Genomic DNA, 23,948 nt, shown 5'->3' with positions numbered 1-23,948 from the left:
ATACTGTGGTAGCCATAGCTGTTCATCAAACATAAAAGGCCATGCGAGAAAGATACAGGCAGGAAGTCATACAAAAGGCAAAAGAACAAGAGGAGAACTCCCTAACAAACTACTTTTCACCACTTCAGGTTTCACTGAACACCACTCTACACTGTTAAATGGAAGTATGAACAATTTTCCTCATATACTTAAAGTGAGATTACCCTTTGTCTTGGCTCAGTAGCTGTAGAGACCAGGACTGTATTACAGATGGCAAGGGCAAGAAAAAAGTCAGTAAGAGATGTGGAAGTCTTCATATGTATAAAAGGAGAAAGATTTTCAGTCTGGAGTGCAGCTTCTCTTACTCGCCTCAGCAGGATGCTATCAGGAGTCACATCCTTTTCCTGGAAGAAAAATCACTTTATGATTTATCACTTATTCCATTTACCTTTGTCCTCAAGGAAAATCTATCAACTTACTCAATCTTCACTCAGCTATATAGTTTAGTTCCAAATATGGGGAATGTTTTATGTATAGATGCAGTCCTTTCTCTAACAAACCGATACATAGTGAGGGTAAGCCCAATTTCTTTTAGTTACTTTCTCAGATCTCTTAAGAGGAGTCAGAGGGTGAAAAGTTAGAGCTCAGTTTCTAATTTTCTGAGTGTAGCTGTTAATAGGTCTATTTCTATCTTTTTGTATTTATGTTTAGTAGGAGTAGCAACAGATATGATTGCTGACAATAAGATGGGAATTTGCTTTTCAGTTGTCTAAGACTTGGTCAAGCTGCTTCCCACTGAATATACTTGGCCACTGACTTTTTCAAAGCTGTAACAGGACATAATTTTTGCAGGAATTGTAGGTAAGGAGTAACTGCCATGGACCATAGACAAAAATATTCAAAGGAAGAAAAAAAAAGAGTAAGCCCTAAGAGCTAGGCTCTGCATCATACCTAATGTTACTTTTACTCCAGAAAAGACAAGCAATGCTATTTAGTTATTCTTCTAGGATCTGCAGGCTCCAGTTTAATTAACTTTATCAAATGCCAGGAAAAATCCACCATCCTCTTCTCTGTCTCAGAGAAATGAACATGTTAATCGACAAGAGCTTCTTGTATTTCAGCAAAACTTCAAAACTTGTCAGGCAGAGAATAAACTCTCACAAACAGGAAGACTGGAATACATTCTGTAGCTGCAGAGCTTCCTAATTGCAGAACTGCTCAGAATACTGAGACAAAGCTCAAACATGCTGATTTGCAGGCACAATCAAGTAACCACTGTAAAAATGCACTTAAAATACCACATGTAGTCTGCTTATCCCTGATTCATGTAAGACTGATAGAGAATATTTTTCTTTAAAAGTGTTCACATATAAATTTGACATTTGTAAATTATTATATTTTGTTTGGCACAGTTACTTTCCAATTAAACTCCACATTTTGTAGGATATTATGCTGATGGCCATCCTGCTTTAAAATGTTTTTCTTGGCAACAGTTCTGACATGCAGGTGCTGATAGCAGATGCTGTGCTAACCCTTACCCAGAAACCACTGTATCTTCTCAGCTGTGCAAAGTTCTTTGATTTTACTATTACCTGAGGTGAACAGTTCTCGTGAATATTTTTAGCAGAGTCTAACATTTCCCTAGAATTGCAATGAAGACAACAGGTACTCCCAAGGCAGTAGTCCAGGTGAGGCAGAGGCCACCTTGCTACTGAAGCAGAGCTGGGCCCTTCAGCATCTTGCACAATTCAACATCTTGCAGGGTTTAAGACCTTACTCTGAGAAGCCCTTTTAGCTTAATTTCTATTATCTTTGCGATATTTTTTTTTCCTTGTAAAATACAGTATTTATCTTTTGACACACTTACAAAGTCCCAGAACTTCTCTGGAGAATGCAGCTTGGGTATTTTTCATGGACAGTGCAGGGGTGCCTAAACTTTAACAGAAGTGATATATTGCAGTGCTAGTAGCAGAATTAGTTTGTGCCTTTCTGAGTTATGTTCAAACTCAGACTTTAAACACATACTCTCCTCCTAAACCACCATCTCTCAGTGGACCTGTGCCTTCTATTTCTGCTAAGCCAGGTCCCAGACTCAAGTTGCAAGCTCCTTTTACACAATCCCAGGCAGAACCCCCATCTCTTTTCCCCTGACATTTTTGTGTACCAGAACTGTACAAAAATTCATTCCTCTTTGTGCCAAGTTCCTTTTGCTTTATATGAAGCACAGTCTCAATCCCTGGACCCCAAATTCACATCTCCCTCCTCCACTCCATCACCTGTGTCCTCCCACTCTTCTGTTGCTTTGATACAAGGACCCAGCTTCCCAAACTCTCACCTCACTCCAAGTGAAGACCCTGATGCTTTTTTTTCCTCTTTCCCTTTTAGCTCCACTAGAGCTTGGATTTTTCCCATCCACCACTTGGCTTCCCAGCACAAAATGCAACCAGAAAGTGTTAGCTCAGGCTGCTGCAACTCACAATGGGACTGCTGAATGCCACTTGAGACTGATTGCTGTCACGGCGACCGAGGGACCTGGTCCTTGTATGCCTCTGAAAATGAGCTCGAGCACTCTGGCATCTCCTTAAAGGCCTCACGGTCCGCTGCTTAGAAGTAGCTGATCTCTCGATATCCATGGGAGGAAGAGTGAAGTGTTGAAGATTTGCAAAGTCCTCATCATCCAAATCCAACTCTTTATGGGTTTCCAGGCGCCTGGCTGCAAGAGGAGAAAATGAAACATTACCTTTTATTCTGTTTTTTGGTTGGTTAAAAAGATTGAAACATGCTAAACCAAAGCCAAAACATCTTAAAAGCCAGCACCAGAAAAACTTCACTATTGACTTCAGTTTCTGGCAACTCCAGTCTTTATTATTGAAGAAAACAAAACCATTTTCAAAATAATCAGTGGCTTTTATGGATTTATGCTAGTGTTTGGTCTCTTTAGCTGCAGTCTGCAATTGACTGGAACAGGAGGGTGGAATATGGTAATTCACAAATTTGCTAATGTTTTCAGTCGCTGAGAACAAACCCCTTTTTGTCAGCTGCCTGCCAGCTTAATCCTTTGCAGTATCTAGGGAAAGAAAGTAGAGGCCAAGGCTGGGCCTGCATCAAACATCCAGATTCAGAGCACCAAAAGCCAAGACACTTCATATATGGACTACAGGGTTGAGTCAAGAAAATGTGTATCTGTACTTTTCATAAAACACAGAAGACTATGGTAATCAGTTCTGGACCCTCTGAGTTTAATTATACACTAATCTCAGTTTGTGAGCTCATCAAAGGTTGGCTGGCATTCAGTTAGAAGAGAAAGAGAAAATGTTCCGTTTGCACTCTCGAGTGGGTACTGAATGCAGGGCAAAGCCTGAGATGCCTGCAGAGGGAACTGGAAAAACTTTCCCATCTGACTACTAAAAAATTTAAAACACCTTCACTTTTTATGAATCTCTGCAACAGGAGTCTTTCACAAGATGGAGACAAATACACAAAGCTCTACATTCAGTCAAGGCCTCAGCAGGTTTAAATATTAATGTATTTAAATTAAAAAACATTTAGATGCTTGGAGAGAAAAGCAAGTATAAAAAAAGTGTCTCTCACCATTCTCCTGATGTGAAAACTCAATTCCATCAACAGTACACCTTCGGAATACCATTTTATTTTCTGTTAGTGTCCCAGTTTTATCTGAGAAGATATGCTGGATTTGCCCAAGATCTTCAGCAATATTTAGGGCACGGCACTGTATGGGCAAATCTGCTTCTTCATCATACAGGTCAATGTCATTGTGAATTAAGAAGACTTGGCCCAATTTAACAAACTCAATGGACACATAAAGAGAAATGGGGATTAAAATCTGAAAGAGAGATTAAATTCTCAGTGAGGGGTGAGGCAAGTCTTATCTTCTCCTGTCAGCAGTGTCCTGGCAGAGATATACTAACAATATTCAGAGAAACATTTCTGCCCAGAGACATATTGTGGGACTGAATAATAACAGTTCAGGGGAGGAAAAAAAAAATCCTGCATTCAACAGCAATAGATATACAGGAACAGTAAATGACCAATTTAAGAGATAATTCTTACATAAATGTAAAGATGGGTCTTTCAGAGGATGCTCTTTCAAACCTCCTGAAACTCTACAAGGATGCACTAGCACAGACTGATTCTTAATGCAAAAAATTTCACAAGAATTACTTGGTGTTGAACATTTCCTACTCTCTAGCTTCTATGCTCTGAAATAATAATGAATTCTTAAGATGCACAAATATTCTATTTCAGTAATGAAGAGTAATCCCCAAGGAACCTCTGAGCAGCTCTGAAAGGTATCTTCAGATGTCATTCAAATTAAAGCAATTCTCAGCAGCTACATCAAGAAATCTGAAAAGTAAATGTGATTCCCCCCCGTCCCAGAAAATATTCTTTCCCAATTAGTCTTAATCAGACTCAGATACAAGCAACCTATTTCTAATTTAGCCTCATTCCTAAACCAGCTGAGCCTTACCTAGTTAAAATTCCCTACTGGCAAAAGTATTTTTGTTTCACTGTTTCCCTGAGATGTTAAGTGGCATTGTTATTTTGGAATTCTGGACATCAGAAAAGAAATAAAAATCTGACATTTGGATGTAAACATCCTCTTTAATGCATATGTTAAAGATTTGAGAGTTATTTAAAGATTTAGTATGTGCCTTTCCTATTTAAATCCTTTTGGGTTTCAGCAACAAGAAAGAAAAATCTGCAGTTAGAAATTAAAAAGATTCATTATTTCACACTTGGATGATTTGATACACTCCTAGCAATATTTTCAAATAGGATTAAGAGGGTTCTGCACAGCTATTAGTTAATATTAATTGTTCATTAGTGATTATACTCAGTTTTGACTAGCTTCTTCCTTGGAGGTAACTGAGAGGTTTTTGTCTTTTACCTGTAACAGGATTATCATTGTCAGGAACATGTAGGTACCAGCAAGAACTGGAGAGAGAAAATTGCCATTCTCATCTGGGACGTCATAAGGTGGATGCTCGAAGAAATTTCCAGCCCAAATACCATGCCCTGTAGGAATCACATAAAATCCTGAAATACACTTAACAGTGAGGTGATTGACAAAGCTTCTGAAATTTATAGATATGGACTGTTGTGATAATTAAAAAGAAAGAGTATTTCCAAAGCAGCAGTCCCTGAACAATGCTGTAAATCTATTGAAGAATGGGAAATATCTGCAGAGCTCTGCAGCACATGTGTATAATTGATATTCTAGGAAGAAAGGAGCAGTCATGGATATTTTTATTCACCTCTCCTTCAGTAGGTGTCCCCCAGGGCTCTTTGCTTTGCACAGATCTTTCCTCATTCCACATCTTGCTGCTGGAGGACTCTGTCTCTACCGCCTATGTTTAAAAACCCTCTGCACTCAAGACTCCCATTCCTCTTGCTAACAGAGAGAAACCTTATCTTTCTATAGAGAAACTGAAATTTTTCTTATCCGTTCTGACCATTCATGATTTCGATCTGTTTCTGTAAGAGCTGACAAACCCCTATAACTCAGTCTGGGCAGCTAATTTTTACATTGCCTCAATTAAGTTGTGCCCCAAACCCGCTTCTTCCCCTCTCTTTTAAATATCAGCAGATATTGCACTGCTACAACAAAGCCTCTGTTTCAGGACTTAACAACATCCCATCACCATCACTTTACCACCTTTCATACTGCTCTTACCAAAATAAACTTTGCCCAAGGATGTTACTATATTTAAAGCATCAGAAACTTCACCCAGAGCTGGGACAAACAACTCAGTTTCTCCTGTTGCATCTTTGCTCCAGATGCCAAAACCCTCTATTAGTCCACTTTGCATACCCATATCTGGTAAAACTCTTAGGACTGGCTAAGCAAGCAGTTGTTTTGCAGCATCTGCCTACTAAAATGCTGCCAAAGGAATGAAAATTATTTCAGCAATACTTTCTGGCTGCTACAGACCACAATAACATCTGAGCAAGGGCATCTCTACTCTACAAGTCACTTACGCCAGTTTTTCACTGTGTACATGGAAACTCCTGAAAACCAATCCACCAGTGATATTTCTTTCTAGGACCCCATAATCAGACAAAGATCCAAAGGGTAGAGCTAAAGGACATTTTGAATGGATGAAAGCTAGCAGACTTGCTATTCTTTTAAATGTTTCAGTTAGACTATAAATGTTTTTATTATTTTAAAACTTGAGCAGATAAATGGTTTTTAAATTCTGATTTTTTTTATCTGCGATTACTTGAAACCTTAAATTAAAGGACTGCACACCAGACTAAGACAAATCTCTAAATCTACATGACAGCTGTCAGGGAACAAGGCAAATAAAGTCTCTCTCTTCAGTTGTCACACTGAAATCCCATTTCTGTGCCAAAAAAGCCCACTGCAAGATGAAGCAATAGAATTAAAAAATTGATTAAGTCAGTTCAATTGTTCCTCTTTTCTGGATGGCTCTTACTTCTAATGCTATTACAGTGGTGACTGGCTGGTGTTTCACATGCCTCCAGGGCAGGTTCAGGAAAACTTGACAGGGCCACATGATTTGATTTTGTCACTATAAAACTAATTCAGATCAGCAGCCCTATGCAAGTTATCACCAAGATGGAATAATTTAAAAAGAAAAGGGGCTTTAAACAAACAAACATAAAAAGAGCTCCCTAGAGCCTCTGTTGTCCCTTTAAAGCAGTGATCCATTCCAAAGCCAGTAGGCTTAAAATTTGGCCCTTTATTCAGGGGTAGGAGATCCTACAAACTCTGAGCTGCTTGGGACTGACTGCAAGCAGAGCTGGAAGTCAAGCAGGTGCTTGCCTGCAGTGAAGATGTTGATTTTGAGATGAACAATCTGGTAAATGTAGCTAACCCAGGTTACTGTATTCAAGGGTGATCACCTGCAAGAACCCCAGAAATATGGAGGCAATTCCTACCTGAACAATTAACCCATTTTACAGCCTGACAGGGAAAAGGCTTTTGGGAAGAAAGGTTGCTGTGGAGACTGTGTACTGGATGAATTTGTCAGTGCAGCTCCTCTTGGGCTCTAATTAGCTCTGGTTACATCACTCCTTAACATATTAGAGGAAGATGCTCCTGCAATGATGGTAAAACTATGACATTTTACTTTTCTGCTTTTACAGACAAGGAACAAGCGTCAACTTAGGAAGCACACCTCAGTTGGTATTAGCCCAGTGGATTTTGCTACCTTGCTTTACACATATTTTACCACAGTGGACTTGTCTGAAATATTTATAGCTATGGCTGAGTTTTCTTCCATATGAATTGTTCAGCTTTGCCATTTGAACTTTTCTGTTGGAAGAAACAAAAAGCCTGAAGACCTTGAGAGCTTTCAACTCCGGATCTGATCTCACTCAAATCTCCAAGATCACTTTTAGGTTAAAAAAAAGCAATGAAACAGCAGATTTTTGTTAGGGCTTCATACCTACAGCTCCAACAAGACACATCACAAATAGGAGTCCCACACAGAAGAAAATGTCCCTGTTCATCCGTCGCTCTATCTTGCTGCGCTTGTAACGAGGGCCGTGGTTGTTCAGCATGGCCTTGGTTTCATGACCTTTAAAACACAAATGGATCTCATCATGCTTAGCCAATATTTTGTAGTTGGCTTTTTGGGTCTGTTTTTGTAGTATTTCTGTTACAATATGACAGCAGGATGCTCGTTACTAATGCTAATTTGCCTCCAGTTTCATTCAATAATTTTGTTGTCCATCTCCTCATTGGACTGAATAGCAGAATAGATCAGGGAATAAATCTAGGGGTTTACAAAAGACTTTCATTGCATCACATATTGGAGTTGTCACATACATTTTACTTTTCTGAAGAGAGCAGATTCTGTAAGATCACAAGGTATATACAAATATTCAAAAGCCAGACCTCCTTGAGAATAAGAGGAAAAACTTGTATTTATAAACAGAAGGAAAGATGAGTTACTCCAACTTTACAGAAAATGATCCCTACAGAGATTTCTTTCTTTATAGTAGTTACTTCCAAAGAAATCAGTGATGGGTTTGGTTCTGGCTCTCCTCTGTCTGGCAGGCAGCATCCTCACATGTGGCATTCAGAGTTAAAGCTCAGCCTTGAGCCCCTTGCTGCTGATTAGACATATACCAGGTGTCATTAATTTACTGGGAAGATAAAAATAACCAACAGTGGGATTAATTGTGTTTAATTTGGCTTTTATTTAATCTATGAATAAAGAGAATAGTTGATAAACCCTATCTGAAGTAGAAGACACAGCTGGCAAAGGCAATGATAAATCCTGCTCACTGAATAGAAGTAGTGGTAAGGCTCCAAAGGAAGAAGATCCTGAGAAAAGGATGGGCTGACCCACTGCTGGAACTGGCCCTGCTGCAGCTGAGCTGGGCACTAACACTCTCTTCTTGGTTCATGCCTCTACTGCATGAACTAAAAGGTTGGATAGACACACTACATCTATGTCGGCATAAACCTGTGCTGCTGCCACCTCTTCTGTCACCTCCAGCTGTTGTTCTTACTGCCTCCTGTGTGCTGGCACTGGCACAGCTTGGCTTTGTGATCTTTTTTTTATTTTGTTATTTTTTATTTTATTTGCTGTGTAGATCTTCATCTGCATGAGTTGATCTCCCTTAGTGCAGATTTTATGCCAGCTGAGGTTAGTGTTATAATCAGAGTTGCAGAGCTGAGAGTTAAACTCACCTTAGAGATTTTTCACTTGTCTGGATATTTTTGCAAGATACTGTAAGCTAGCAAGGTATTTGACATACCCAAGGATACTCTCACTTGTCAGAGATCCAGAGCAGAACTCTGGGCTTTGGAGATGGATAAATCTCCATCTTCTCCATCTCCTTTACTTCAAAAAGTTATGTGATTTCCCCATGCACTAATAATTCTTATATCAAAATATCAAGTTGTCTTGCAATACTATGCAATGCATATATACTTAAGGATATTTACAGGGAAATTCTACGTTTGGCTAGAGAGAAAATACATCTTACCTGCATAGATAACAATCCCTACTGCAGCCTCAGTATTTCTGACTGTACATCCACGAAGCAAGAGGCTCTCAATGTTAAACCCAATCCGTTCCTGATTTGGCTTCTTCCTAAAAGAAATAAAATAAAACACAACAATGCCTTTTCTGTTCCAATATAACATTAAATAACATTTTTGTCCACATGCCTGTTTTAAGTCAAAATCTAAGAACTGTGAGGGCCCTGTTATTTCACTCAGCTTCAATAAAGACTCCAATAAGAAGCTACAGAGAAGTCCAAGCATCTCTTTTAAAGACCCCTTGCATAGTGTGTGTATCATGATGTCAATATGAAGCCAGCTTGGCTTTCACCTGATACCTTACCTCACAGATTCAGTGTCTCTTAAATGAAGCCAAGATACAGGATGTGACTTCATTCAGATGAAATTCATTACAAAGCTTCTGCACCCTGCCAAAACTTCTGTCTGTCTGTCTGTCAGCCGTCCAAAGGCTTCTCATCTTTGTGGACCTCAGCTTACTTGGACAAACCCTGGGTTTAGGGTCCCTTCCTCCCTGTCACACTGGATGGGAGACTTTTCATCCTGGCTGAATATGTCCTATCATTCACAAGATCTTTCTGCTAGCGGAACAGGCTGATGAAAACTTAATGGGAACTATCAGGTCAGTGCTCCATCAGGCAGGTAATTTGTATTCTTGCCTCTGAAAATAAAAGCAGTAAACTACTTATTCTCACAGCTTTTTATTATACAGTCTGGTAGGCTCCTCTTGAGATCTTTAGCAAAGCTGCGATTTTTCATTTCAGCCACAGGATCTGCTTTTCTGTAAACATCAGCAGCAGAAACTAATTTTCTTCTACAACATGGATCCTTTGCTACTTTGTATTTCACATTTGACACTGCATTTACCAGCCAGCTGCAGCATCACTAACTTGGAGGGCAACAACGTACAACTTGTAAATTATAAAAAATAATGTCAGAAAGCCATTTGCCTGTGAATCTAGATTCAGTGTTGATGAACTCATTTAATATAAGCCTTCTTGCATCCCCTTGAGCAGCATTTGCTGTGGCTAGGAATGTCAGGTGGGTGTCACTAAGTTCTTCATTATAATTTTTAGCAGAGTGAGTTCTGCTACTGTTTTCCTTCTTCATTTTCCTTCTTCCTTCTACTGCAAGGCAGTAGAGCCTCAATAATTTATTAAGGGTTCTTGGAAGAAAAAATGTAACCTGTTCCAAGTAATTTTTGTTTACAAAAGAACTCAACCAACAGCAGACCGAAGACAGAACCCCTGCTAAATGTTAGTAAATAATTTTCAGTGCAAAATATTTCATCCAAGAGGGTAGATGAGGGTAAAAGAAAGGCAACTAATTACATATTCTAGCAAGGGAGATAATAGGCTTTTCCAAAAGAGATTTCTGTTACAGACTTTCAACAGAGATCTGAAGATTCTGGAGGCAGTCCTGGGTCCTAAGGGTGTGTGTTTGCATCTGTTTTCTAGTGACATATCACCTCTGTTTCTATAATCCCAGTGCTCCTGAGCCATGTTCCAGCAGGCTAAAATAGGAAGGATTGCTTCAATTTAGATTGGACCCCATGGTGCTCAAAGCCAGCAACCACAGGCAGTGATCAATACAAACTTGACCTCTTTTTCCCTTTTAAGATATTGTGGTAGAGGGGAAAATGGCATTCCTGTTGGAGGAATCATTCTTACAGGGCATGAATTCTCAAGAGCAGGTTAAACATGGTCAGTGCTAAGGGGAAAGAACCCTCTGGTTTACTCCTGTCAGAGGTTTTGGTCATTTGCAGCTGTTCCTGGCACATTCATACAATTTAATTATGTATAAAACATCAGGCATGAATTTGGCCTGGGGCAGGATGTGTGTCAAACAATTCTCTGTGTGCTGGAGGAAGCAGCGTGGACCAACAACCACTCTGAAGAGGACCTTGGGAAAGAGCTGCCCTGAACTGGAGGGGGAAGAGAAGTTGAGGATATGAACCATTCCCTACAAACTGGCATTATTGTCAGGGAGTGGGCTTACATCTGCTGAATTTGCTAGCAGGGATTTCCCTGTTGTTCCTGTGCCAGAATTATTTAATTAAGAAGGAAAAGAGAGGCTTTTCCCACACGTAAGTTTATACAAAAAAAAAGAAAAACAAGAAAAAGAAAACAAGTAAAAAAGAAGAAAAAAGAAAAAAAGAAAAAAAAGGAGAGAAAAGGAGGGAAAAGGGGGGAAAAGGAGAAAAAAGGAGAAAAAAGGAGAAAAAAGGAGAAAAAAGGAGAAAAAAGTGGAAAAAAGTGGAAAAAAGTGGAAAAAAGGAGAAAAAAAGAGAAAAAAGGAGAAAAAGAAAAGAAAAAAATTGTTCAGTAGGGCTCTGGGAATTACCTTTTTCTCATGACCATAAATATGAAGGAACTAGAACCATGCAGCTGAGTATCTTTAAACATTAGGAAGGATTTAGATTTAAAATCTAGCGTAGCCTAACCTTCAGGTAAGGTTAGGTAGGTGTGGGTAATATTATGTTTAAATTTTGAAAGAACTGAAGCCTTGTGAGAATAGTTTGTGTTAAAAAACCACAAATTCATTGTCAAGCCTTGGTTTTGCCTTGCCTTAAAATACAGATTCAACTGTCCATTTTATATTGACTTTTGAGTCCAGTAACATCCATCAATTTCTGTAAAATTCTTTCTTTCCATCCAGATAAAAAAATGCATTTATGGAGAATATGGATAACACATACTTACATGTACCCTTTGAATCTGTTGAGATCATTGTTAGGCATTTCACAGACAATGGTGTTTTGGAACAATTCTGGTTCAAACAACGTATTCTGCAAGAAAATAAATGTCAAATCCAATGAATTCCTGGAATGCTGAACACTAAGAGCAACTACATATAGGCCACCAAGATAGTTGGGGACTGGAGCACTTGCCCTACAAAAAGAGGCAGAGGGAATTTGGGTCATTGAGCCTGAAGCAAAGCTTCAGGGGGACCGAGTGAAGAGCTGAGATTTTCCTCTCTTGGATCAACAACTGCTTAAATTAAATGAAGAAAAATGAAATTAATTAAATTAAAATGAAGAAAATACCGTGTGTATTGGGCAAGATGTAAGATGCCAATTAGTGAAAACCTGTCTTCATGACAGAGTGTCACAAAGAATTCGAGTTATTTATGAAACAAACCCAGCCTTCAACTAAAAGCAAGCTCAAATTAAAATAATTTCAGGATTTCTCAGGGTTTTAAAGTATGTTAGAAGAATTACATTATTGGCCAGGATAGTCTAATCACAAAACAAGAAACCAAACATTTGAATAAATATATCACACTCAAAGAAGACTAATAGCAAAAAACCAAAAACAACCCAAAAAACAAAAAGAACCAAACAAAAAAGCCCCAAAAAAGCCCCACAAAACCCAAACAAAACCAAAGCAAAAATCCCACACCAACAAAAAAACCCCAAAATTAACAAAGAAACCATATGAAAAGATGGAAGGCAGTAGGTCCAGTTCAAACCTTTCAGAGAGAAAAACCAAGACAGAGTTTTTCAGGCTGTGCTCCCTCAAAAAGAGGTTGGAGCTGAACTGTGACATAGGGTTTTGCTTGATTTCCCCTGTGTTTGAAGAAACAGGTTTGGGTTTGGGACTGCAGGAAGCAGTCTGGAAAGCAGGCAGCATAAGAGGTACTTGACTGCCATAAGTGGTGTTTTTTTCTTAACTGAAAAAATACTCAAAACTTTTGTTTTAGATTAAGGATGTGTAATAAAAATGAGATGTAAGATATGTGAATCATTATTGCTGTGCCATAAAACGTTTAAAAGTACTGAGACTCACTTTAATCCAAATTCCTCCTGTTAAGAAAGCTGGAAATCCAATTTGCTGCTCAACCTCCCTGCCTTTTTCTGCAGGAAAAGAGACATCCAGAGATTGGACTCCTTCAGAAACTGCAAATCCTGGGATCCTTCATGGGAAATTGCAAAAGATTTGCCAGACTGCAAGAGTATTTCCTTATATTATTGGTCCCCAAAATATCTTCCTAGTGACACTGGTACTAATGGTACATAAACATATGAAATTCTTATATATACCTTCCAGGTTTCTTAATTTTTTTATCTGCTGGAGTGATTCCACTGGAACAAAATATTCCCCTACAACTCCGTAAACTTGCTCTGCATTATTTTAAAAACTGCTCTGTTGTTTGAGAAGATATTTTAAAAGGTAACAAATACAACTCTCCTTAAGCCATATTTCTTTATTCATTTCAGATTTATCTAACATAAGTCAAGAGAAGGGGCTGGGGGAAAAAAAAGTGGCTTTAAGCATCCAGACTGAAGCTCTGCTAACAAAATGATGTCAAACACAGCAATTGTATTTAACTTGTCACATTTTAATTTGAGTCCAATTGCTTCTTATACTCCTATAAATGATTGCATTAGTTCATTAGAGCTTATTGTGCCCTAGAGCAGTTCCCAGTTGAACTGCCATAGCTCTACCTGCTCAGCAAACAGAAGCAGTGCAGCAGCTGCAGCAGAGAAACCAAATCCATAAGGAATCCTGTGGCCAGTTTGGGAAAGGAACCATGAGATGCCCTCCAGTTTCCATGGAGAAATAATTCACTGGGCAGCAGCGGTTTGCTGGGGAATGTATCTCATGCTGTGACAACCTGTGGTGTATGGGTGGCTTGTACACAGGGCAGACTTGGGGCTGACCAAGCAGCAGTACTGGCTGTTGCTGCTTATTAATGCAGTCTGCTGCAAGCCACAAACATCTGAGGAAATTTTCCTTTTTATGCAGCCATTCCTGTGCCTGAATAACAAAAATCTTCTGGGACATACTTCTGGATGGGATGTTAGCTCCAACAGCAAAATGCTCTCATGGCTGGATCAGTGCAACCAGCCTGCCAGAACTTGGGACATCCCTGCTCTGCATGGGCTGCATTTTCAGCAGATTTACCTGGTTGGAGAAGCCCATGACAACTTGTCGTTGTTTAAGGTTGGTCTCCCCATCAAGGTTGGCAGTTTCCAGGTGACAGATCCCATTCTGATCAGAGGAGTGGAGCAGGAGGATGTCAGCTGGGATGGTCTCATTACACTGCAGCTGCACAAAGTCCCCCACTTGGACATCTTTCCAGCACTTCTCAATGTAAGCATGCTCTTCCCTGTTATATTAAAAACAGGAAAAGGAAAAAAAAGAAGAAATGAAAAAAAAAGAAGAAATTTCCTTGGGTTTTAAGGAAAAGAAGTTACTATTTCATCAACAAACCGGTACCCATTGATTCAGGAAACAGAAAACTTTTTTTGGCATCACCTTTTTAATAATTGATCCTTCAACTGCTCTTAATCGTTTAAGAAAACTGCACAATAACCTTTAAAGTTACTTAATGGGAAAACTGCATGGGCAACAATGGCCCAGTTCCTCTAACACTCAGAAGTTATTTTTTCAGTATGAATAATTGAATCCTTTTATGTCTTGCTCTGGAAGAGGGAAAATGCTCCTGATACTTTAGCTGACAGACAGTAACAGGCTTTTTGTATTGACTCAGTTTCATTTTTGCTTAAGTTTTTAATCACCCTCATCCATTGCCTGAAGTATACTGTCTTTCAGTTAAGCGTTTGTATCATGAGAAGGGGAGCAGTGATACAGCAGATAAAGTGTTTTGCTACAGTTCAAAGCACACATCCAAGCATTGCTCCAGAGTCAGGCCAAAATCTGCTTCCTGCTAACCTACTTTCCTGGCTTTCTGTAAAGGAAGAGCCAGCCTGATGATGTCAGGAAAACTTGGTTGTTATCCTTATCTGTAAAGTAATGTGAAATAATTACTTCCTGCAAAGGTTAAATCTTGTGTACTTCCCAGTATAATTTTGTGTTCTTCCCTGCATATAATCTACATTTTATGGAAGCTAAAGAACCCCCAAAAACCGAACTATTTTAATCCTTTTAATGGTAGATGTGAAGTGCTTACTAAATACTGGCATTGTGGCTTTAATTCTTCCTCATTTCATTACTTTTCCCTTCCTGAATATTTCATTCTTTTTTTGTTTGACTCTGCTTATCTGCCTGTCCTTCAATTTTTTGCTCAAGAACAGACATAAAAGACCACACTGAAGAACAGAGGTTTTTTGTAAGTTAATTTAAAAATAAAATTTCAGATCAGTGTCTATTTGAAAACTATTTAAGCAGGTACAAGTTGAGAATTTATTGCTCTACAAGGTAGATACTAATGTTAATATAGCAAAACAACTATATAACTATGAAATGTTTGCATGTCAAATGTTTTCCAAGTAGAACTTTTTAATTTGTTTGTTTAAAACACAAAAATGAGAGCAGTTTAGGGCAACCAGATGGCTTGTCTTGCTATACTAGAACTTTGATGCCAAGCATAAATTGCATATAATGTTTACTATGACTTCTACAGGGAAATCTGACCTCTCTGTAGGTGAAATCTTGCCCAGCTCTGGTGTTTCTGGAACCCACTTCTGATGTTTTCTGCTCACAAAAAGCTAAAGAGGGGCCTTACCCACATGGCTGTCTTGCCACATCAGTCTTAAGAAACCAGGTTAGCAAAAATAATCCACAGAAATGACAGATTTGTAGTATTTTTTCAACAGTTCCCTATGAAACACACATTAAACATGAAGCTTCAGGTTCTGCCCATTCACTAATTACAGAGGAGATGGTGAGCCAGAAAAGTCAAATGACCTCTTTCAGGAAAAGTCTTATTTAGCACAGGTACTGGAGTTCAGGAATTACTAGAATCCCAAACCTGTGAATCCCAAACACTGTTCCTCTCTCCAAACTTGCCCTGAATTTGGTAAAGAAACACACTTTCTGCCCCTGAAAGAATGACTCAGCAGGAGCTGTAAGACTAACAATTTCCTGCAGTACAAAGGTTTTCTACAACTTTGTAGAGAATTACCAATGGATGAAAGGAAGAAAAGCACTTCACAGGGAACCTGGGACACCTCATAGCAACTGGCCCAGTTGCCTAGCAAGATTTTTTGAATGAAGAAGCAGTTTCCTTTTAGCCATTCTCATAACTGGGAACACTCCCCACATTCTGTTCAGTGATTAAAGTTCATGGCACCACCTCTGGTTGCTAAATAAATAGAGGAGCTTCCTAAATCTAAGATAATGTGATGAGAAACATATAGAAAGGGCAAACTCAACCATCCAATAAGATAAAGAAGATGTGGAGGTTTTCAATAGGTGGAAAGCTGGAAACCCAATTCATGCATGTGGCATCAGGACTGTGACACATCAGAGGCATGATCCAAGATGAAAGTTTCTCAGTACCTTCTCTCCTGTACCAGTCAATTTATCAGCAGCACACTTAAAAAGTGTTCCCTTGCTACTCTCTTATACTGGGTAGCATGATACCCATCAGAGGGTAGAGAAGACAAAAAAGCTGCAGTTACCTTTAAACAAAGTGGAGTCTGCCAGAATTTGCTATTGCACTCCTCATGTCTGACCAGAAGGACTGAAATAAATAGTTCTTATGTAGTCATTTAAGAGAAGAAAGGATCATTTAAAAAGTCCTGCTGTGGTTGGAGAATAATGAATACATTATTGAATTTGTGTCAACAATTTCATTTCACAACCTTGGGTTCAATGAATATAAATTTCAAACAGAAATTGGGTCAAAATGGATGATGAATGGGAGAAAATACTTATTGTTCTGCTCCCCAGAGAAGATTAAATAGAAGTAATTTTTCATATACACTCTACAGCATGCCTATGACTCCTAAATTGTCTTAGGGAAAGTTATTCAGAAATCTTTATCACCTGGAAGTATCTTATCAACAAACTAGTTCAGTGAATCTTACTCCATTGAATTACTGCAAGTTCCATCTAAACATCCTTGGCAGCTGGAAGTAAAGATGTTGTCTGCTCTGTCTTTCACCCCCTAAATTGCCTCTAGGCTACCACACTTAGGAAAAAAATACCAGAATCACAAATATATAAACCCCAATGTTTTTACTTTATTGTAAGTAAATTTGCTAGTACTTCCCAGTGTACTCGCTATATTTGAAAATGACACCCCAAGCATCACTTACTTTATAAAATACGCTCATTTTCTGACATTCTCAGTTCTACAGAGACAACAGGTAGAATCACACAGCTACTTACCCATTACAGTGCATTTTTGGAAATAGAAACCCCCCACATTTGATGTTACCAAAGATTACTACAACTTTTATATGAAATTAAAAAAAAAATCACCAGTTGTTTTCAAAGACCACCTTATGGCCATGGCCTCAAAGTTTGGAACCAGGGCCATAAAACTGACAACAAAGGAGCAGATTTAGGACTTGAGGAAAGCACTAGACTAGAAAGGAAGTGATTCTGAAACCGGCCCATAAATCAGAGTACAGTGCAGCTTGGTTGGCAGTACTGCTGAGCTCATCTTTTGAGCATGAGAAGGCGCTGGATTGCCCATGTTGATTCATCAACTTCTGTCACATTATTATTACAGTAGCTGGGAAGGGGTTTTGGGTGACGTGGACATCAGCCCAGCAGCATCTATGAATGTTGTCACTTAGCAGCATTTGATTTTGTCACAAACCCCCATTTGCAAGCAGCTACAGCTTTTCCCCATGGTGTCAACCTCTCTTCCAGGATTTGAGTAGTACTCTAAGACAGCAATGAGCATCTTTTAAAGATAATAGGAGTAAAAATTTTCTAAATTCTAATAAAATACCTCTTTAGTTGTATACCATTTTTGTATTCCAAATACTTTAATGCTAGCAACATATCCTATGTTTTTATGTGCTCAAACTCACTAGAGCTTCATACCAAGGAAATTACTCTCCCCCAAAGAAAGGAAGCCTGTATTCAACTTCTGTAATATAATTTTTTTAAAATACTGCCTTGAACAAAATGCTATTGTCTTGATTCTGCCTGGCACCAGCTGGAATGAGTAGGTAACTCCAAGATCAGTTCCCTAATGACTGGTAATCATTAGTTTATTAACTTATGAAGCTTCTGCAAGCCAGATCCCAGATCACCTCTTTTGCTCCAGCCATCTTGTTACGTGCCCACAGAGCTCCTGAGGTCAGCTGCTAGAAACCTGCTCCCATACAGGTATGAATGGAATTTTAAAAATTGAGTTCAGATGAAAATTAATACCATGATGTCATGATTCTGCAGGTATTTGAGCCAAAACCAGAGGTTCTAATTTATTTGCTCTTTGTCTTCAGTCATTAGCTTCTGCTGATGGCTGCAAAACCACTTCAACTTTTCTGTGAAGCAGCTTTAAATGCCTTGGCAGGTAATAGGTCTTGAAGAAAGCTCTAATAAAGCAATGCACCATCAGGTGGTAGCATTAGTACTGTATTTAATGATTTTTGTCCACAGAGACCAAGGATCCTCAATGTAGGAATCCACACTGACTGACAAGAACTGCTGGCAGCAGCTTTCTGACTTTTAAGTGCTGCTGCCTGGACCAGCTGAGTGCTGAAGATATAACAAACCTGAGTGTATAGTTGGCTTAGGCCATTTGCTCAGCTCACTGGAAGTTTGAAAGAAGCCTCAGCTTGTCTTTGCTTTCAGTAAATCCTACTCTTAATTCTGGTATCCATAGAAAAACTAGGTACAAAAATGCCATGGCACCTGAAGTACACACAGAGGTTATATGGATGACTGAGAACTGGAGCAGAGGATTCCCTCTGCCAGAGATAATCCCACACAGAACAGCAGAATCAAGTTTGTCTTCAAGTAGAGGATAGGCACTGAATTTTCTGATGGAGTTGCAATGTCATAGCAGATAATAATCCTGCAGCTGTTACATCTCATTAATAATGCTAGTTTTAAAAGAAATAATTAATATTTCAATGAAGCAAAGTTGAGATTTCCTAAACAATTACTCTAATCCTGATTTTAAAAACTTCAGTAAACTGAAATACTTGAATTCTCTTTCAAACCAGTGAGTCTAGCTTGAGCCATCCCCAGTTTTTCAGCTGTTAGCAGTTCTGACTTTGTGCAACACAAAGGGAAGTACTTTTTTTTTTTCCTCATTTCTACATCACTGCTCTAGAACTACCCCAGAGTTAGTGCTGATGCAGAAGTCTCTAAGTCTCTAAAATCTTACAGTAAGAAGATAAAAATCAGAGCAAAGGCCAGCTTGACTTTTTTGTATCACAGACATCAGTGGACCTGGAGAGAAGAAGAGGCTGATGCTTGTAGGAACTACCTGAAAACCACAGAGCCTGAAAGCATCACAGAACTCTTTCAACAGAGAGTAATCAGGCTCTCATTTAAGATCCCTGTTGACTTAATAGTTTCCTGACAACTCCACAGGGTGAGTCAAGGCATATAAAGAAGGTTTATCTGAGTCACTGCTTCAGATAGGCAAGTTTGGTGCTTAAAATTAAGTGATGTCAACAGCTCAAATAATATTTTTATGGCTGCTGCTACTTGTATGTGCACTCAGCCAAGTGTGTTGCTCTGCCATCTAGAATTGTGCCCAGTCCTTGCATTTGGATCTGAGTATCTACTGAGAAAAATTTAGATTAAATCTTCCAGGAGTGTGAAACTGATGTAAAAACCTGTCTGGATGTGCTGGAATATTTACCGGCCTAAACGAGGGGGTATATAAGAAGCAGGCCATACATTAATTATGTATCAAGTAATTCCTTGAACACTACAGAACTTCAAGAAAATGAAATAAGTTTTAGCAACTGCTGGGGTGACAATATCTTACAGGTTTGTATACAATATCCAGTGCCAGTCCCTGTTGCATGTCAGTTAACGACAAACTGGTGAGAGTTAAGAGAAGAGAAACCACAGTGGGTTTGGAGGGGCTGACTGACAAGAAAGATGAAAGAGTGATCTATATACAGATCGTGACTAAAAGGTGCCTGGGAGTGGCAAAACAAGCATGATAAAAATCACCCATATTTGCCAATTATAATTAAATGTCATGGATGAAGAATAGTTAATTAGGGTAGCATGAAACCAGGTGACTTGAGGAATCTGAATGCAATTAGAGATAATAGAGCATAATACAATAGTAAATGCTTTGACAGTCACATTTTGTAGTAATGGAAGCCCTCTTTCTTGGGAAATTTCAAAGCAGAGAGAATATATTATAAAGAATACCAGGGGAAAGGAGGCAACTGAATATAGGTTACAGTTCAGTTTTTTGTTCTTTCTTTTGGTGTTGAGTGATTTGTTCTGTTCATACAACAGTTTGCACACAATTAATATGATTACTAAAGTTTCTGTTCAGAAATAAAGATCTCCACAATCAAATCTTAGTTATTGCATTTGCCTGAGACACTTTCTTATTAATTGTCTCCCATTCTCTCAATTAAATATTCTTTAAATATATTATTTCAAGAGCCTTTTCCTTCATTTGACTAGCAGACCAGATTATGCATTCCAGCTGATGTGGAAAAGAAGTGAAAAGAAAATTAAAGAAAATTAAAAGAAATGTGTTTACAGAGCAGCCAATTTAAATTCAATTTCCCTTGCTCTCTGATGAAAGAAGGCAAGTTACTGCTTTTCTCCCAGTCTTCAAGAAAATTTTTCAAAACATTCAGCACTTGGAAAATATTATTCTACCTTCATATTTCTTTTGGAACAGGGACAAAAATTCTCGTTATTGAAATCTGAAATAAAGACAATATACTCCAATATTAACTTTTAAAATCTAAGTAATTTCTTATCTTAGGATAGAAGATTATCTGTTCTATTAAAAAGATTTTGCTGCCAGAAGACTAGCAAAATTTGCAGTGTTTCAGAAAAGACTTTCACCTATGTTAAAAAATTACCTCCAGCAGATGATTCATAAGCAAAGAAATCAGAAGACATCATGCTCTTCCATGACTTTGCAGCTAGCAAGAAGAACAAGAAATATCAGCTTCCCAAGCGCTAGAGAAGCCTGATTAAAATTATTCATTGCATAATAAGCTGTAGGTGCTGATCTGATGGCAGTTGTAATTACTCATAGTTTTTCCAGACAAGATGAATGCTGTAGTCTGAAATTCTCCTCACTTTTGTTTCCCTTACATCACCCTTTTGGACCACAAGACTTTGGGGAAAGTCAAGATTTATTCATAGATCAAAGTCTTGTTTATCAGCCAGGATACACAATTTCAAGACAGAATTTTGCCAGATTTCTCCATAAGAAAGTACTCAGGGCTGGAACCTGAATCTGGATCTCTGTGTATGTTGTTATTCCATGATGGACATTTTTCTCTCACAGAAAACAAGTTTTATTGTATTCCTCACTTCCCATGTTCTCCTGGTAAAAGGCTTTTAGATATAAATTAACATGGTTGATCTATGAAGAGGGGAAATAAATAAGATTTCCATGCAGATCTATTAGTGACCTACTGTACCACCTGTTCTCTTTCATATTGGTTTTAACTAATGTTAACAAATTATCCATTGCCTCATGAATTAACGCAACATTGAAAAGATTAACAAATCCAGCTTGAATGCAATCTCAAAGAAAGGCAGAAAAGGCAACTTTTGCAACCTACCCAAAGTGCTGCAATTATAGACAGTCTCCATGCTACAAAAGAGATGAAATACTAAATGAATGGTATTGAGAGACATGTAAAATGCCTGTTTTTTTTAGACAGCTTGGCAAGGAAAGCAGTGCTATTTTCTTTCTAACAAGTCATTTATATATGTAGGTAAGTTTAGCCCCCAAAGAAGCAATCCCATAGTTTTCCTGTATAACTGATGGGATATGAAAATAAAAATCTGACAAACACACACAAAAGAAACAGAAACGACAGCACTGGGTCAGCACAGGCAGAGTTCTCAAGATTTTGCTTGTGAAAGCAGACATTCTATAAAGTACAGTTGATTAATTTAAGAGATGACAAGCAACATTCAGGAAGATGGAGAGTTTTGCTCCTCTGAGTCCCAGATGTGATACTTTTTAACAGAGAGAAGTCATTTTCTGCTATTCTGAGAGAACAGTTTTGATACAATACAACATAATTTTCAAACTTCTAAAAGTCCTAAAAACCAGAGGTCATGAAACTTTTTGAAGAAGTGAGCACAGACACATGTAGTTAATTCATTTACAGAGGACTGAACAGAAGTACATTATCATCTCCCATTTTTATACTGCATTTTTACTCAGTTTCATTTTAGACACCAACTAGTAAAACAAATACAATTGAAAGCTAGTCTACAGTTTCTAGTATAAAATTCTCAAGTAGTTCAAAGAGCTACATTTTCTTGTCATTTAACGACACAGGTAAGTCACATGTTTGATATCTTGTTCTGTGCTATCTTATATTGACAGAATTAAGCCCTCTTAAATATTCCTTAGAAATCCATGTGCTCAATTGTGGCATATTGAGTTTGAGTTTTATGGTATTGGGGTAGCTATGAGCTGCTTAGAGTGCAGTGAAAAAAGGTGCTTAAATAACTACCCCAGTACCATAAAACTCAAACTTTCCTTCATAGTCTGAACATGAGGCTTAAAAAAACCAGGAAATACCTTTCCTTGTATTGAAAAAAAAAATCAGATGTTATTCACTATGATTTTCCCCCTTTTTACTTAACAACTGTGATTTTCCAGTTTGTTTATTAATTTTTGTTTAAAAAGAAAAATTCACCATTGATAGAAGTTCTCAAGCCAACTTTAAAAAAAAAACAAACAAAAAAAAACCAACCAAAAAAACCAACCTATGTGAAACTCACTTGCTGTAAATGTAGCATCCCATATGATTGATTTCTTTGTCTAATTTATATCGCCGAAAGTCTTCCCAAGCATCTTTGATGGCTGTGATGGCCATTATAGCACAAATTGGGATCACAGAAACTTCTGGTTGGAAAGCATTCACCACTGGCACAAAATTCAGCAAAGCAATAACCACAAAATAAATATTGGCAAAGCGGTGAAACTGCTCGTAGATATTTTTAGGGAGGAAAGTCAAGATGGTATATTTTGTGGTCTTAATTTTATTGGAGTCATAGTATCTGTTTGGATTTTCCTTCCACTTCTTACTTCCAAAGGGCAAATTGGAGACGATCACTCGTTTATTTTCATTTTTCTTCTTTCTTTTCTTTCCTTTTCCTCTCTTCTCCAAGTCTTCATTCTGAATGTCAGTGTCTGGAGCATCCCATCGACAGCTATTTTCCTTGAAGAAATGTCTTTTCCATACCATCCAAGAGAAGCACCCTGAAACACTACTCCTTGACATCTTGCCACCAAACTTACCAGAGTTCCAACAAAATTACAAGAGTTCAACAACCCAGATCATCTCCCAGGTGCTGAAGAGAAGACTCAAGAGGTCTGAATCCCAGGGTTGCCTCCCGGTTGACTGCAACCTCCACCTGCCTTGGCTCAGGTATCATCCTGACTCAGCCTCACATCTGGAGCCTGACGGGGAGGCTGCACCTCACATATGACAAAAGCACCCCAAATTCTTTGTGGGTGCTGTCAGCATTTGCCTGGAGGCCCCGTGCAGAGCATTTCTCTGGCAGGGATTACCTGCTCACACCAAGCATCTCGGTGCTAACCCAGAGCAGTGACAAAGCAAAGAACTTTGCAGTTTTCAGGGTTCACTCCATGAGTTTCAGAATGAATTTATAAGCCTGGGAGTAGCCCGGAAGTTCAAAGGTAATGGGCAGAGCTCTGTGTCTCAGAAGTCAACAAAAAAATTGCCATAAACAGTAGTAAAGACACTATTGCTCTCTTTACTTCCTCTACCTACTCTTTGTTTTAAATGGCCGTAACATGGATTATTAAACCAACAACCCAGCCCCTCTAACCATGCAAAGGATTTGGTAGATGGGAGAATGATACAGAGGCAGGTTGATACAGAGTTTCTGTGATCCCAATTTGTGCTATAATGGCCATCACAGCCATCAAAGGTGCTTGGGAAGACTTTCGGCGATATAAATTAGACAAAGAAATCAATCATATGGGATGCTACATTTATAGCAGGTGAGTTTCACATAGCTTTTTTTTTTTTTTTTTTTAAAAAAAAAAACCTGTAGGGCAGTTTACCTTGGTTATCCCTCAGCCT

The 23,948-nt window shown here is 38.5% G+C and overlaps 2 protein-coding genes across 3 annotated transcripts in view; one reads left to right on the top strand and one right to left on the bottom strand.

Annotated features, from left to right (window-relative positions):
* Window positions 1–23,948, top strand: part of FABP6 (fatty acid binding protein 6) — a 452,944-nt gene that overhangs the window by 182,896 nt on the left and 246,100 nt on the right. The window lies entirely within an intron of this gene.
* The window catches only part of ATP10B (ATPase phospholipid transporting 10B (putative)), a 42,962-nt gene that overhangs the window by 16,650 nt on the left and 2,364 nt on the right, over window positions 1–23,948 (bottom strand). The window contains exons 1-9 of one of the 2 annotated variants that reach the window (XM_071758588.1): window positions 22,618–23,490; window positions 13,906–14,110; window positions 11,701–11,786; window positions 8,965–9,071; window positions 7,413–7,544; window positions 4,889–5,016; window positions 3,571–3,823; window positions 2,457–2,692; window positions 204–383 (exon numbers count right to left, since the gene is read on the bottom strand). In XM_071758588.1, coding sequence (XP_071614689.1) covers window positions 204–383; window positions 2,457–2,692; window positions 3,571–3,823; window positions 4,889–5,016; window positions 7,413–7,544; window positions 8,965–9,071; window positions 11,701–11,786; window positions 13,906–14,110; window positions 22,618–23,120 — 1,830 coding nt within the window. In that variant the 5' untranslated portion in view covers window positions 23,121–23,490. Of the gene's footprint in view, window positions 1–203; window positions 384–2,456; window positions 2,693–3,570; window positions 3,824–4,888; window positions 5,017–7,412; window positions 7,545–8,964; window positions 9,072–11,700; window positions 11,787–13,905; window positions 14,111–22,617; window positions 23,491–23,948 lie in introns of those variants that run through there. The other variant, XM_071758589.1, reaches the window with a different exon arrangement.

Source organism: Heliangelus exortis, chromosome 15 (genome assembly GCF_036169615.1).
Source record: "Heliangelus exortis chromosome 15, bHelExo1.hap1, whole genome shotgun sequence".
Taxonomy (NCBI): domain Eukaryota; kingdom Metazoa; phylum Chordata; class Aves; order Apodiformes; family Trochilidae; genus Heliangelus; species Heliangelus exortis.
This window is presented reverse-complemented; position numbering and strand designations above follow the sequence as displayed.